The following is a 13,700-nucleotide window of genomic DNA, read 5'->3' as shown; positions in this document are numbered from 1 at the left end:
GAGACGTCTACATTTGCTAATATTATTTAATTTATTTTGGTAAAAGAAGCTACTTGAACTTATAAATGAATATAAATGAGAGTGATATACTTTAGTTTAAAACTTTACCGGTGATGTGCAGTGGAGAAAGGGACTCCTTAAAATTAAGTTCAACGACTGACTATGAAGGCACGAGTGGACACGAATGATGGATTGAAGCTATGTACTATTAGTACCTAAGATTAGGAGATTCGCTAATCGGTCTCGTATCGGACCGATTATTTTGTAAAGGCTGTGTTAAAAGTTAACTGTTTACATTTCATCCAGTTAGAGTATTTTTTTATTATACAATAGTTGACCAATCGATGTCTACATTTTGGGCAACGCAAACGCGGGGATTTTATCAAAAATTTTTTTTTTTTTTTGCGAAAAAGTTTGCGTTGATTTTAACTTCAAATCAAAATTTACACAACCTCCTTTCGGATTGTTGTTTAACGAGAAATGGGTGGGGCGGGTATTTTTAACACGTTAACATATGTCTTGTAGGGGAAACTGGGTGTCATTCGCATAAAATCGCCTGTGCTCCTTGTGTGTATTGCATCGATCACAGACAACGTGTTAAAAATTCTTACAAAATTGTATGTTGCTTACATGCCTTTTTTTTACGGTTTTGGATTTTTGTTTTCGTATAAAATTTGGTCTTTTTTATACAGCAACATGCAATATTTTCTTTGAAAAAAAAATAATAAAAAAATGTGAGGGGTACTCTTGTTGACACTTTTATGTATTTTTATCACCATCAAAATCAAATATGTACAATATGTAATTTAATTTTATTGTCAAAGGCCTAATTATATTTTTGTTCACAATAGATGCACAGTTTGATGAAAATAAGCCAAGATGTATTTGCGTATGCATTTTTAAATATGGTGATTGCTACAATTGTAAGGGACTCCTTCCAACATTTAACCATCCTAGTACAAACAACAAAGATCAGACTGATTTCAGTGTCTACAAACTACATTTCTACGGTCTCGTATCAACGGCCACGGACCGATTATTTTGTAAAGGCTGTGTTAAAAGTTAACATTGATTGGTGAATTATTGTGTTTACATTTCATCCAGTTAGAGTATTTTTTTATTATACAATAGTTGACCAATCGATGTCTACATTTTGGGCAACGCAAACGTTTCACAAACTTTCGGGGATTTTATCAAAAATTTTTTTTTTTTTTTGCGAAAAAGTTTGCGTTGATTTTAACTTCAAATCAAAATTTACACAACCTCCTTTCGGATTGTTGTTTAACGAGAAATGGGTGGGGCGGGTATTTTTAACACGTTAACATATGTCTTGTAGGGGAAACTGGGTGTCATTCGCATAAAATCGCCTGTGCTCCTTGTGTGTATTGCATCGATCACAGACAACGTGTTAAAAATTCTTACAAAATTGTATGTTGCTTACATGCCTTTTTTTTACGGTTTTGGATTTTTGTTTTCGTATAAAATTTGGTCTTTTTTATACAGCAACATGCAATATTTTCTTTGAAAAAAAAATAATAAAAAAATGTGAGGGGTACTCTTGTTGACACTTTTATGTATTTTTATCACCATCAAAATCAAATATGTACAATATGTAATTTAATTTTATTGTCAAAGGCCTAATTATATTTTTGTTCACAATAGATGCACAGTTTGATGAAAATAAGCCAATGATGTATTTGCGTATGCATTTTTAAATATAACCAAACCCTTTGCTACAATTGTAATTTTATTATGTTTGTAAAATTCCAACATTTAACCATCCTAGTACAAACAACAAAGATCAGACTGATTTCATTTGTCACAAACTACATTTCTACAGTTTAAATCAAATGCTGCGAAATTACAAAAAAAGGAATTAATACGGTTATTAAAAATTGTTTCTTTAAAGAATGTATTCGGTTGGTTGTGCAATGCCGTCTCCACTAGGAGCCTTATATGGTTTAAAGGCTATTAAGGCCCAATGAAACCATTCTTGAGTAAAGATTTTTTCCTTCTGGCAAATACGAGGTTCATTTTGACCCTCCACTGTCATAGTTTTTACATTTTGGTGCAGATTGGCAAGAGCCTAGGAAATTTTTCGATCGCACTCTGAGTATGGGGTGAATGTGGTGAATTTCCGGAAAAATAAAACTGAAAATCTTTCAGAAATTTTGGAAACGTTTCGATTTTTAAAAAAATAATGTTCTTAGATTTGTTACTTCATTACCTTTCCAACGACACCACACACACGTGGTATAAAGAAACATTTTTTCTACTAGTAATTTAATTAACAAAAAAAAATTAAGAGTTAAAATATGAATTCGTGAAATACAGTGATACAATAACGGATTTTTTTATGTTATTTAGTTAATTTTCAGTAGAAAAAGTGAATAAATAAATGCGCAAATGGTAATTTTTTTTATTACAAAGAAAACTCAATAATATAAAATATAATAAACTATGATATTAATAGTATATATATAATATAAAACTCGAAAACAATTGCTCTTTTTGAAATACAACCACGAATCGGAATGTTTTTTTAGGCATTTTTATATTTTTGTATACTTCACCCACAACTACACATTTTATTTTGATTGCACTTTAACTTTTAATGTAGAAAAATTATCTTCAAGTCCAACCTTGTTAATGGTAAATGTTACCTTACTCCAAAAAGCTGGAAAGTACTTGAAATGCGTGGGAACTTTCCCACTTGTATGAGGGAAAATTTCCATGTTTCCATCACTATTTTATAACAATAATAATGTCTTTTATTAGCTACACTACAACTGAATACATACACGGAGAAAAATGTATGTTAAAGGTAATTAAAAATATAATAATAGCTATCAAAAAATATAATACGTATAGGGATAGCTATGAAAAATTATAAAATTTATCATAAACATATTGTTGAAAGCGTATAGCTAGTTTTACTATAATTATATTGTTTTAACTCATATAAAAAAACTGTATGTAACGGCAACCATCTCATACGCATGCTTTTGTAATACGAGAGTAGTTGAATTAACCGCTTTGTATTAATAAGTAACTTGGATTATTGCACACCCTACCAAAAATCGACTGCACCAAAATTTCTCTGGAAAACACTTTTTTTTTTCTTTCTCAATCAAAAGTTATAGACTAGAAACCAATTTCGAAAGAAAATTCAAAGGGCCGTAACTTTTGAACTAGTAGCCCAATCTTGGAACTGTTTGAAATTATGGATTCTACAGGCCACATTCTATAAGAAATTTTTTTTTCCGGGTCGATCAGAATTTTTTTTCGGGGCTCTAAAAAAGGCAGTGTATAACCTTCCTTTTTTAGCAAAAATCGACTGCACCAAAATTTCTCGGGAAAACTCTTTTTCTTATTAATTTTGGTGCGTAGAATCCAAAACAATTCATACTTTTTCGATCAGACCTCTCAATCAAAAGTTATAAACTAGAAACCAATTTCGAAAGACAATTTAAAGGGCTGTAACTTTTGAACTAGTAGCCCAATCTTGGAACTGTTTGAAATTATGGATTCTACAGGCCACATCCCCCTTGAGTTTTTCGGTCATCACTGTGATTGAGGCCTAGCCTTGCCGTTATTTTCCTGCTCCTCAACATTGACTTTATCCAGCCTATTGTTGTGAAGTTGAGCCCTTTGTTTCCAGTGGTCGCTTCATGCGAGGTATTATTGTGTGCCCGGAAATGAGGAGCTCTAATTTCCCATCAGGTTTCTTAAGATTCCCAATGCCTAGATACTCCCAGAATTTGCTCAATGTAATTATTATCGTCCGTGTCCATTCGCCATCTGGGGATTCGCTCAGTAGGGGGCGCACAGGAGCTTGTCTCATACTTGACTCGATATTGTCTAATAAGAAATGGATAACCTTCTGAGTAACTTTACATTCGGCTGTGACATTATTTTTACATTGACATGCAATGTCATTGGATAGATTAATACTACCAATTTCGATTCTAATTCTGAATATTTGGATATATTACGTGTACGTTGTCGAAGTGTGCATCAAGTTAATCGCAGATGTGCAAACTCTAACTTGGTACCTTACAATTTTTCACATCCTTTATATAATGATGCATTGCTGTTTATATAAAACAATATTTGGACCAACGCCCACAGTACCGAGATCATTTCGTATTTCCGACGAGCTATTTCACCGACTTAAGGACCTCGAATCGGGTCCTCAAATTAACGCCATGCTTCTACAATTTTGTAACGCAAACGAGTTAACTGTCGTAACACGTAATGCCGATGGACATATCAGGTGCTTGATAATAACGTGCTATCCGGTTGTAATTTTTGTGTTTCAGGTTCTGTAAAAAGTGCAAACATGTCAAGCCCGATAGAACGCACCATTGTTCCGCTTGTGGCCAATGCGTGCTTAAGATGGACCACCATTGCCCCTGGCTGAATAGCTGCATTCACTTGTGGAATTACAAATTCTTTGTTTTGCTACTGTTCTACACCTCGTTGAATTGTATTTTCTTCCTTGCAACTTCCGTCAAATACTTTTTGCAGTTTTGGGCCAAGTCACCTGTCAACTATGACTTATTTCATATGACCGTAGGGTAAGATCGGGGATTGAAAATCGGTATAATTCATATACATTTTCAGATTTATGTACGTAACAATTATGAGTATACTTTTAACAGTTTTCTTTATATACCACCTGACGCAAATCTGTTCCAATAGAACGACTATTGAATTAATACAGAGGCCCATCTTTAGCGACGCTAATGAAGATTTAACTTTTGATTTGGGAACTTGTGGTAATATCAGAGAAGTTATGGGCAACTCCTGTTGCCTATGGTTTCTTCCCATAGACACCAATGAGTGTAACGGGATTGATTACCCTTTAGCGCGTGGTAAAGAATAATGTCTACATTTAACACTGAAGCTAAATAAATTGAACATATAAATCCTGTTATAGTTTATATTCAGTCTTATTCGATCCATATACTCCCAACCATGCCGTCATTAGTAGGTACATACTGCATAGAAAGTAATGGTAATTTATGAGAAGTCGAAGGCACTTGACTCCCCTATCTAACCTACATCAACAATTGAATGGGAAGACTTCCCCACATGCTTTTGTTGTGTTCTTCCTGCAACTTTTATTATTATTATTATCCCTCTCTTTGTTTTGGGCCCTCAACAGGCATGCGCCCAATTACAGAGTGACCCGCATAATGCTATTTAGAGGTGCCTCTGCAGAAGCTCTTAAGTTGGTCTATACTGCTCCGGTATTTACCTTACGAATTAGGAAAACCTAATTCGGAGTAGCCGGTAGAATGCTCGGAACTGGTCTTAAGGTAATTTCCATCTCCGCCACAGATGAAAAATTCACCTCAACCCGGGTTCGAACACCCGACCTCCGGATTTATAACCCAATGCTCTACTGCTGAACCATAAATCCGGTAACTTTTCCATTCTTCTACTGGTATTTGTTTTAAATCGTAGGTTGTATGATTTACATAGTAGAAAACCCTAATTTAAAGTAATTAAGATAATCAATGATGGAAACCTTTTATTGAAAATAAACACTCGGGACGATTCCTCTTATGAACATTTGTTGGGTATTTTTAGCGCATGTGCTATTGTTTGCGTTTTGTCCATTCGTCTGGACCCATTTCTGCTATGTTGGGCTTTTTTTGCAATAGGTAGCATATACCTGGAAGGTGCGTGGCAGGCAGCCATAACATTTTGCCGTCTTAGGGGCTATTTTTGAAAGTAAAACGTGCATAACTTTTACATGTGCAGACGCATGCTTTTAACGGTGCTAAAGTACCACTTTTGAAAATGGGAGGGGGGGGGGGTAATCACACGTTTTATCCTTCATTGCATTCTAATAACACGTCTCGTGGAAATGAATAAGTTTGTACAAACTATAACTTTTCGAGTGGGGAGATTTTGGTTTCATGGCTTTCTAAAAGGTCTCTGCAACCGCCCTTACTTTCTAATCCTTTATCAAAAAAAAGGGGTGGGGGTTATTCTTCATGGTAGTAGTAGAAAGGAATCTCACCCCCTCCACTTTTTTGACGTGGCACGTGCCGCGGTGTGATTGGCTGCACCATGTCGGCGATAAAAAAATTTAAGGGATAACATGTGGTTGCAGGAAACCTGAGAATCACTTATCATGACAATCAAGACGTAACGAGCCACCTTACATACCTCAAGGCGGTGTAGAAATGAGTACACTTTCAATTTACAAAAACATTAGAAAAATCCGAGGAAAAATCACTAAAATTGGGGAAAATGCATATTTTCGTCGCTAAACTCGAGACATATTAGGTCAGAAAAAAGTTTATTACAAAAATGTGAGGAGTTTTGTCTTCTTTATCTTTTATTTGAACCCTTTTTTGTTGTAAGATCAGCCGTTGCGGAGTTATTTTGAAAACGCCATTTTTGCGCCTTTCATCTAAAATGGCGGCGCGGCGTCCCCAAGATCGAAAACATGGTTTTTGTTTCAAGGTCCTGATTTCAGCAAACGTTAAAAAAACGACTACACCACCTTTTGTAGGACAAAAATCCCTATACTGACAGCTATTTTCAGGACACATGTTTATGTATAAAAATTAACCCTTGATCAGTTACCCTCGCCTCATATCAACCCAGAAAATTACAAAGACGAGTGACATTTGTACTTTCCAATGTTTAGAAAATATATCCACTGTTTACCCGATGCATACCACGCCACTGATCAACACGTGACTGCAAGCATGCGCATTGTGTGACGTCAAAATCAGCTGGCCAAAATGAAAAACACCAATTCATGCACATTTCGTCATTCCATACTTTCTAATTTCCAGAAATTTCGCATTTATTAGTCATAGCAAGTACTTATATACTTAAATTTCCAACTTGCCTTAACCACAACAGTCCAATTGCAGCCGTGAGCGAAGATGGAGTTCCCCGATCTTGGTAAACATTGCTCAGTATCGACCTGCAATAAATTAGGTACACCACTTTTCATCGTTTCAACTTTCATTTTTAATATTGGAACATTTCAGACTTTCTGCCTATTCGGTGCGACGCTTGCAACAAAATTTTTTGGTAAGTTTTACTTCCGGCTCGTTCGCTGTTTACTAGTTTCTCGTTTTAAGCGACGAGCACTATCAATATTCCATCCATAATTGCACAAACGCCTATAAGAAGAATAATCAGGTTCCCGTTTGCCCGCTGTGTAACATTCCAATTCCGATACAGCGAGGGCAACTGCCAGATTTAGCCGTAAGCAACCATATAGGTCGGTTCCGTTTTTGGAGGAGTGCCTTAACTTACGCCGTTCATTGTAGATAGCGATTGTCAGTCGGATCCGGCCAAACAAAAGAGGAAAGTGTTCACAAACAAGTGCTCTTTTAAATCTTGTAAGACTAAGGAGGTTGTACCGATCGTTTGTGATGAGTGCACCTATAATTATTGTTTAAAACATCGACATATGGCCGATCATAATTGCCAAGGCAAATTGGCGGCGATGCGAAAGAGAAATCTGTAAGTTGTCGTAATTTATACTTGTTAGAATACTCAAGTGTTGTTTTAGGGAGGCATCTCTTGCACGACAAAAACAAAATTCCGCAACACCTACAACGTTTACAAATGTGCAAGGGAATATGGTACGTAAAAATGGCTCTAGTGACTGCGGTTAGTTAAGTACAGTTTTAGAGTGACGACGAAGCGCTAGCAAGAGCTCTGGCGCTGTCAATGCAAGAAACCAGCTTAAATAGCAAAGTAAAGCAGGAGGAGTTAGATTTAGCATTAGCCAGACAACTGCAAGCGACTGATTCACAAACGGTAGTAGGCGGCTCAAGACAAAATCGTGATAGGTGTAATGTTTCGTAACACACGCCTTACTTTAACACCAATTTTTAATTGACAATTTGATAGAAAAGTGGTATTTTCAGAAGTCAAAAACAGGTCACCATTAAAATTTAGTTACATTCTTCTTTTATTGCTCCCATCGTGTTAAGGTGGTAGAAAGAGAAGTCACAATCTAGTATTTTATTTAACAACTAATGTAAACCATTAAAAAGCTCATTAACATTATATTATAGCTTGGCATTTAATGCAGCTTGCCTTTGTTTAAAGATAATGTGATCGTTTAAATATGTTGTAATATATTCTGGTGCATATCTCATTGTTACAATCTCGACAAAGATCTCTGCGGCTTGCTCCATAACGCTATTTTTATTATGGACAAAATCGGTCGCTAATTGTTCAATTAATTCCTTATCGACAGTTTGAAGAGTTTCTCCAATGTTAATCTACAGGCATTTTGTATTAATAATCAAGTAAAGCGCAAAGGTAACACTATACTAGATAGACACCGTAAATGGCCAAGTTGTTAACTGTTTGTTTAGTTCCGTAAAGAAGATATGGGAGGCTTTATTTGACACATGAGATGCATTATATAGGGTGTTTTTTTGGGAGCTTTAGTTAAACGTTTCTGGGAAAGTAAAATAAGAAGGTTTTTAAACATTTGTACTTAGGAGTTACTCTGAACGCCGAATCGATGTAAAATATTTTTTAAATGGCTGCATTGCGGAAGTAGATAGTAACTTCAATATTTTAAATGGCAACCCCTATATTTTATTGCATTTTTGGATTTTACGTGAAATTTCAGTTTTTTTAATATCCACATGTTGATATCTGCCATTTATGGTTTTTAAGTTATTTTGACTTTAAGAAAAAAAATGGCGGATGCAGATGGTACCTTGATAATTGATTACTTTTAAACGGTTGTAGTCATGGCAACCCATTTTTATCTGTGCATAGAGAATGAATAGGGCTTTCTTTTAGTGTACTTAAAAAAAAGTTAAGTTGCGTACAACCGCACCTATAGAGATCCAAATTTGAGAAACTTCAAAGACTAAAAACTCAGTTTTTTTAATGAAATGACCATTTTATTACTATTGCAGTAGGTAGAGAATCGAAATTGGCTTATTACATGTTCTGATTTATTCCCATTTCATTAAATTGATACCATTTTTTTTGGATTTTCTTTTTAGTAGTGGGCCATGATTTTATAACAATCGAATTTTAAACTAATCAAGGAAAGGATTCTTTAATATCATTGATTCTAGTCTAAATAATTCATTAATAAAAAAGACAACAATGTGATCAGCTATAATTTAAAACACAAATTTATATGAAAATAGGATCAAATTATTTAAAAAAACCTTCCTTCTTCAACACACGCTCAAAATGAAAGCCTTCGTGTTGCAAACAGAATTCAATTCATTTTCTTAAATATTCTCTTGTATAGGGTTGCCATCCGTCCGGGTTTCCCCGGATTTGTCCTAGTTTAGGGGGCGTCCGGGGAGCGTCCGGGCGGGGTTTCATTGGTAATCCGGGTTTTAAGCTACTGAGGCATCTATGACTTTCTGTCAAAATGTAAGCCGACAAAACCAATCAGCTTTGGTTACAATTTTTTAAAACACTGAATCCTCATTTATACTTGGAGTTATTGAAAATTGCCTAGTGCTTTTTTTGCATTCCTGCTCATAATGACCCCGCTGGACCTAGCCCCCCCCCAAATAAATCTCAACTACTATAATTAATAATTCAGTAGATCTTCGGGCTGGTACCTAATCACGGCATTTTATTTTTCTGCCGCGCTGTGTATAATATTTTTTTAAACGCATTATTTATTAAACTGTTCCCAGGAGGCTTATATTTTTAGAATACGTAATGGCTTTTTAATTATATTTTTTTGTAGGCGATATCGGCGCTAGTTCAAAGTTTATGGTCATTTGAACAATTTTTTTGTAAATAAAATTCTAGATTTTTACAGTAATTCGATTTTTTGTCCGTAAGGATGCATTTTTTGTTTCAGAAAATGAATGGCCATCTTTTATTTATGCGAAAATGATACCAGACTTGCCCTAGTAGTTATAATTTAGCAGTTATGACGACCAACAGCGCGCGCAGCGTAAGAAAAGTTTACCCCTCCCTCACAGCAGCGTGTCTCTCGCTGCCTCCCGGGCGATTTCCATTCGGGTCCACCTAAGTAGAAAGTGTACCAAATCTGGTGCTTTAATGACAAAAATATTGGTGTTGGCGTCCACCCCACTATGCATAAAAATTAATTTGAAATAAGTAAACGATAACAGAGGAGGGGCTACGTCCAAGTGGAACTGGCCGCCCCATCGATTATATCTATTTGCTCTTTTAGGAGTGGCGCTCAAAAATCGAAATTACTTGTAAATTAAAGCTCTTAAATAGCTCGTAATTCCAGTACAAATTTAATTTGAAAAAAGTAATTCTGATCAGTGGGGGGGCTGAATCCAAGTAGACTCGGCCACCCCATAAGAAATGTTCGATTCCTAGTGATTAAAGCGAGCTCTAAAATTTTAAGCTTGCGATATGAAAAGCTCCTAAATAGCTCATAAATTGGATACCATTCTTAAATTGATTCACAATGGTGGGAGGGGCTAGGTCCAGCGGGGTCTCATAATGCCAACGTTGAAAGAAAATGTTCACTAGTGACATAACAGTGGACCAAAGAAAGGAATTTATTGAATATTGAAACATTCTAGTCAGTGGTAAAAATAAAGTACAATTTCAAAGACTATTTCTTTAGACACTATTTTTTTATCAAATTCAGTTGATATGTCCGGGTTTATAATCCCTAAATCCGGGGTTTTCACGCTTCCTGTCCTAGTTGGCAGAGTTTTGAGATGGCAACCCTACTCTTGTAGAGCTTGGTATCACTTGTGATTCAACGGTTTGTAGTGCATTTGGGGGTACAAAATTTCCAAAATTCATAAAATTTCGTTCCAGTGTCCGAATAAACGTACGGCGATTCTGTCCATTTCACCATAAATAACAATGAAATTCCAAAATAGGTGAAACCACTGCGAGCCCATTTTCGATTTTTGAAAAACTTATGTTAACCTATAACAGGTGACGGATTAGTGTCACTAGATTTGTTTAAAATTCGATTGTTATAAAATCATGGCCGACTACTAAAAAGAAAATCCGAAAAAAATAATGTAAATTTAATTAAATGGGAATAATTCGGAAACTGTTAAAGATAGCTATAGGAACATGTATTTTCAAAATATGCCCATTTCGATTCTTAATCTCATGCAATAGACAGAAAATGGTCATTCCATTTAAAAAAATTGAGTTTTTAGCCTTTGAAGTTTCTTAAATTTGGATCTCCATAGGTGCGGTCGTCCGCAACTTAACTTTTTTTTAAGTACACTAAAAGAAAGCCCTATTCATTCTCTATACACTGATAAAAATGGGTTATCTGCATCCGCCATTTTTTTTCTTAAAGGCAAAATAACTTAAAAACCATAAATGGCAGATATCCACATGTGGGTCTCAAAAGAACTGAAATTTCACGTAGAATCCAAAAATCCAATTTAAAATAACGAAGCTACTATCTAGGTACTTCCGGAAGTGCAGTGCAGCCATTTTGAAAATATTTTACATCGATTCGGCCTTCAGAGTAACTCCTAAGTACAAACTTTCAAAAACCTACCTATTTTACTTTCCCAGAAACGTTTAACTAAAGCTCCCAAAAAAACACCCTGTATTAAGAGCCATTGTTCTAATATTGCGCCTGTAAATGCAGTGAGTAGTCGATACTACTGTGGTAAAAACATCGACTGTGGACAGAGTCGACTTATCCTAGGGACAAAATTGAGGGTTTAAATTTATACAGACGGTGTCTATCTAGTGTAGTATTATCTTTGTAAAGCGGGTAATACCTGATGTGTGATCCACTGCCACACTTGCCAGCGGGAGATTTCGGCCGTAGCAGAATCCTCCACACATCCCTTGTAAACAAAGTGACCGTTACCGATTAGCCAGTTGTAAATGAACAAAATTGCAATTTCGACGTTGTGTTTGAGACCGTCAAAGTAACATCTCCAACGGGAACTTCCAGTAGGTCGGAGGCCGTAATGTTAACGTCAATTTGTTTATCGATTTGATTGGGTTTCTGGCTGCATTCGTTCCATAACTACGGTGTTTAACAGTAGTCGTGTTTTTTGAGTTGTGAAACCAACCTCGCTAAGTGAAGGTACTAGTGTTTCGTCGTAAACCAAGAATCCATCGGCACCCATTAGTATTTCTTTTTTTTTCGCAACTTTCACTTGTTCCACAATGTCGGGGCTAAAATGACAGTTTAGCACGTTCCATTTGAGTGCAGTGAGAAATACCTTTGGTTGAGTAATGCGCTCATTCCACACGTGGCGGGAGCCCCACGTGCGTGACAGGTTTTAATCACAAGCAAAACGTACTGCTTTAAAAAGTGCTTGTCGACATTCACATACTTGTTACGGTCGGGGAGCAGAAACTTCCTGTTGTGTCCTTGAAATAAAATTGCGAATGACACTCGATGAAAGTAACCACTTACCCAATTTGCATATTATTGATGCCGCATAGTCCCATATGCCACAGTTGAGCCCTAACGAATGATCCTTCAGCTGATATAAAATTTCGTCCATTGCAAATGCGGACAAGATGTTCTCAATCAAGACGCACGCTTTTATCGTACCGTGCGGCAAGTTGAGCCTTCGTTGTGTCCACAAAAATATGTCGTTCCACAATTTCGCCTCCTTTGCACTTTCCACCTTCGATAAATAAAAATATGGGCCGCAGTTGTGTTCGTATAAAATTTGTGCGTTGTGGTACATTAATAAACCGAAATCAACCAGGGGGCCCGGAGCTTTCTTGCCGTTTATCTAAAACACTAAACTGCAACGTTTCTAAATTAAGGGTGGCGAATTACCATAATGTTGTGCTCGATCATATTCCACGCACGGGGTCGTAACATCAAAATTGGTAAATTCTCAATTTTGGGAACATTGTAAAGTCCACCGTGAACAGCTTGGTACACATTGTGTAAGCCCACGATCTGGTTGTGCCACGTGGGGCAATGGCCATCGTCGAAATCGACCTGCGGGAGCATTTTGTATCGCCACGATCTTATGCAGACATACATACTTGAACTCCCTGTACGGGAGCATTGAGTGCTTTAATAAAGTGAGACGTGTTCGCCGGTGAGACATCGCCTAAATCCACTCGCCTGTTATGCAGCCGACTGGGAAGTTCCCCGATCTTCCAATCCTCTCGACAAGTATTGTTGAAGTTTAGCGATGTCGCACCTAAGTGCAGTTCTGATGTCGTCTTCAGACGATTCCAGTGCAACTGAAACGAATTTGTTTAAAGACGAAATTTGGGAGTTGGCCCACCTGCTCGATTCCATCTTCAAATCGAATTACTAGCTCTGCCACAAAATCCAACGCACTCTTCGTGAATACTTGCGCGAAAACTTCCTGTAGATGTATTGGAGAGTTTGTAATCGATACTTGTGTCGATCTGTAGCCAGGTTTTTTATATTTCATGGTGTTTTGTAGTTGAATGGAAACCATCCATTGAATTTTAAGTTATATATCAGATACACTTTTGAACAAGGTTCAATGGAAATATTTATATAGATAAGAAAGCCAAGGATAAATGTGTGGTGTGTGATCTTTTAAACTTCTCAATCAAAAGTTATAGACGAGAAACCAATTTCGAAAGAAAATTCGTGTGAAAGTTGTTGTAAAACGGTTCAGTTTAATGTACCTGTTATTGAAATTGTTCTTCCAAGGGCTTTAAATAAACTCCTATGCATAAGAAGTTACGAATTGCAAAAATAAATGTTTTCTGTTCATTGAGCATGATGTGTTGCC

The 13,700-nt window shown here is 36.4% G+C and overlaps 3 protein-coding genes across 3 annotated transcripts; 2 read left to right on the top strand and 1 right to left on the bottom strand.

Annotated features, from left to right (window-relative positions):
- Positions 1-3,461: 3,461 nt before the first annotated feature.
- Positions 3,462-5,137, top strand: LOC116174472 (palmitoyltransferase ZDHHC15B-like). Its single transcript, XM_031492405.1, has 3 exons — positions 3,462-4,276; positions 4,323-4,580; positions 4,627-5,137. The coding sequence occupies exons 1-3, from the start codon at positions 3,933-3,935 to the stop codon at positions 4,886-4,888; spliced, it is 864 nt and encodes a 287-aa protein (XP_031348265.1). The 5' UTR covers positions 3,462-3,932; the 3' UTR covers positions 4,889-5,137.
- Positions 5,138-6,735: 1,598 nt separating this feature from the next.
- On the top strand, positions 6,736-8,140 carry LOC116174415 (AN1-type zinc finger protein 2A-like). The gene is made up of 6 exons (XM_031492331.1): positions 6,736-6,969; positions 7,023-7,065; positions 7,116-7,258; positions 7,308-7,503; positions 7,553-7,625; positions 7,675-8,140. The coding sequence occupies exons 1-6, from the start codon at positions 6,915-6,917 to the stop codon at positions 7,849-7,851; spliced, it is 687 nt and encodes a 228-aa protein (XP_031348191.1). The 5' UTR covers positions 6,736-6,914; the 3' UTR covers positions 7,852-8,140.
- Positions 7,996-13,478, bottom strand: LOC116174412 (malate synthase-like). The gene is given in 9 exon segments (XM_031492326.1): positions 7,996-8,273; positions 11,730-11,881; positions 11,884-11,983; positions 12,030-12,135; positions 12,183-12,333; positions 12,380-12,707; positions 12,755-12,922; positions 12,970-13,173; positions 13,218-13,478. Coding segments are annotated over 9 exon segments (1,605 nt in total). The 5' UTR covers positions 13,398-13,478; the 3' UTR covers positions 7,996-8,057.
- Between the last annotated feature and the right edge of the window lie 222 nt (positions 13,479-13,700).

Source organism: Photinus pyralis, unplaced genomic scaffold (genome assembly GCF_008802855.1).
Source record: "Photinus pyralis isolate 1611_PpyrPB1 unplaced genomic scaffold, Ppyr1.3 Ppyr1.4_LG6, whole genome shotgun sequence".
Lineage (NCBI taxonomy): Eukaryota > Metazoa > Arthropoda > Insecta > Coleoptera > Lampyridae > Photinus > Photinus pyralis.
The sequence above is the reverse complement of the archived record's forward strand: the minus strand, read 5'-3'. Positions and strand labels throughout refer to the sequence as shown.

What these genes read in the sequence shown, in the direction of transcription:
- LOC116174472 (XM_031492405.1), top strand. Translation starts at nt 3,933, where the DNA reads ATGTCATTGGATAGATTAATACTACCAATTTCGATTCTAATTCTGAAT. An exon ending in AATGCCGATGGACATATCAG is followed by an intron (nt 4,277 to 4,322) that starts GTGCTTGATAAT and finishes TTTGTGTTTCAG; the next exon opens with GTTCTGTAAAAAGTGCAAAC. An exon ending in TTATTTCATATGACCGTAGG is followed by an intron (nt 4,581 to 4,626) that starts GTAAGATCGGGG and finishes ATACATTTTCAG; the next exon opens with ATTTATGTACGTAACAATTA.
- LOC116174415 (XM_031492331.1), top strand. Translation starts at nt 6,915, where the DNA reads ATGGAGTTCCCCGATCTTGGTAAACATTGCTCAGTATCGACCTGCAAT. An exon ending in GCTTGCAACAAAATTTTTTG is followed by an intron (nt 7,066 to 7,115) that starts GTAAGTTTTACT and finishes TCTCGTTTTAAG; the next exon opens with CGACGAGCACTATCAATATT. An exon ending in AGCCGTAAGCAACCATATAG is followed by an intron (nt 7,259 to 7,307) that starts GTCGGTTCCGTT and finishes CGTTCATTGTAG; the next exon opens with ATAGCGATTGTCAGTCGGAT.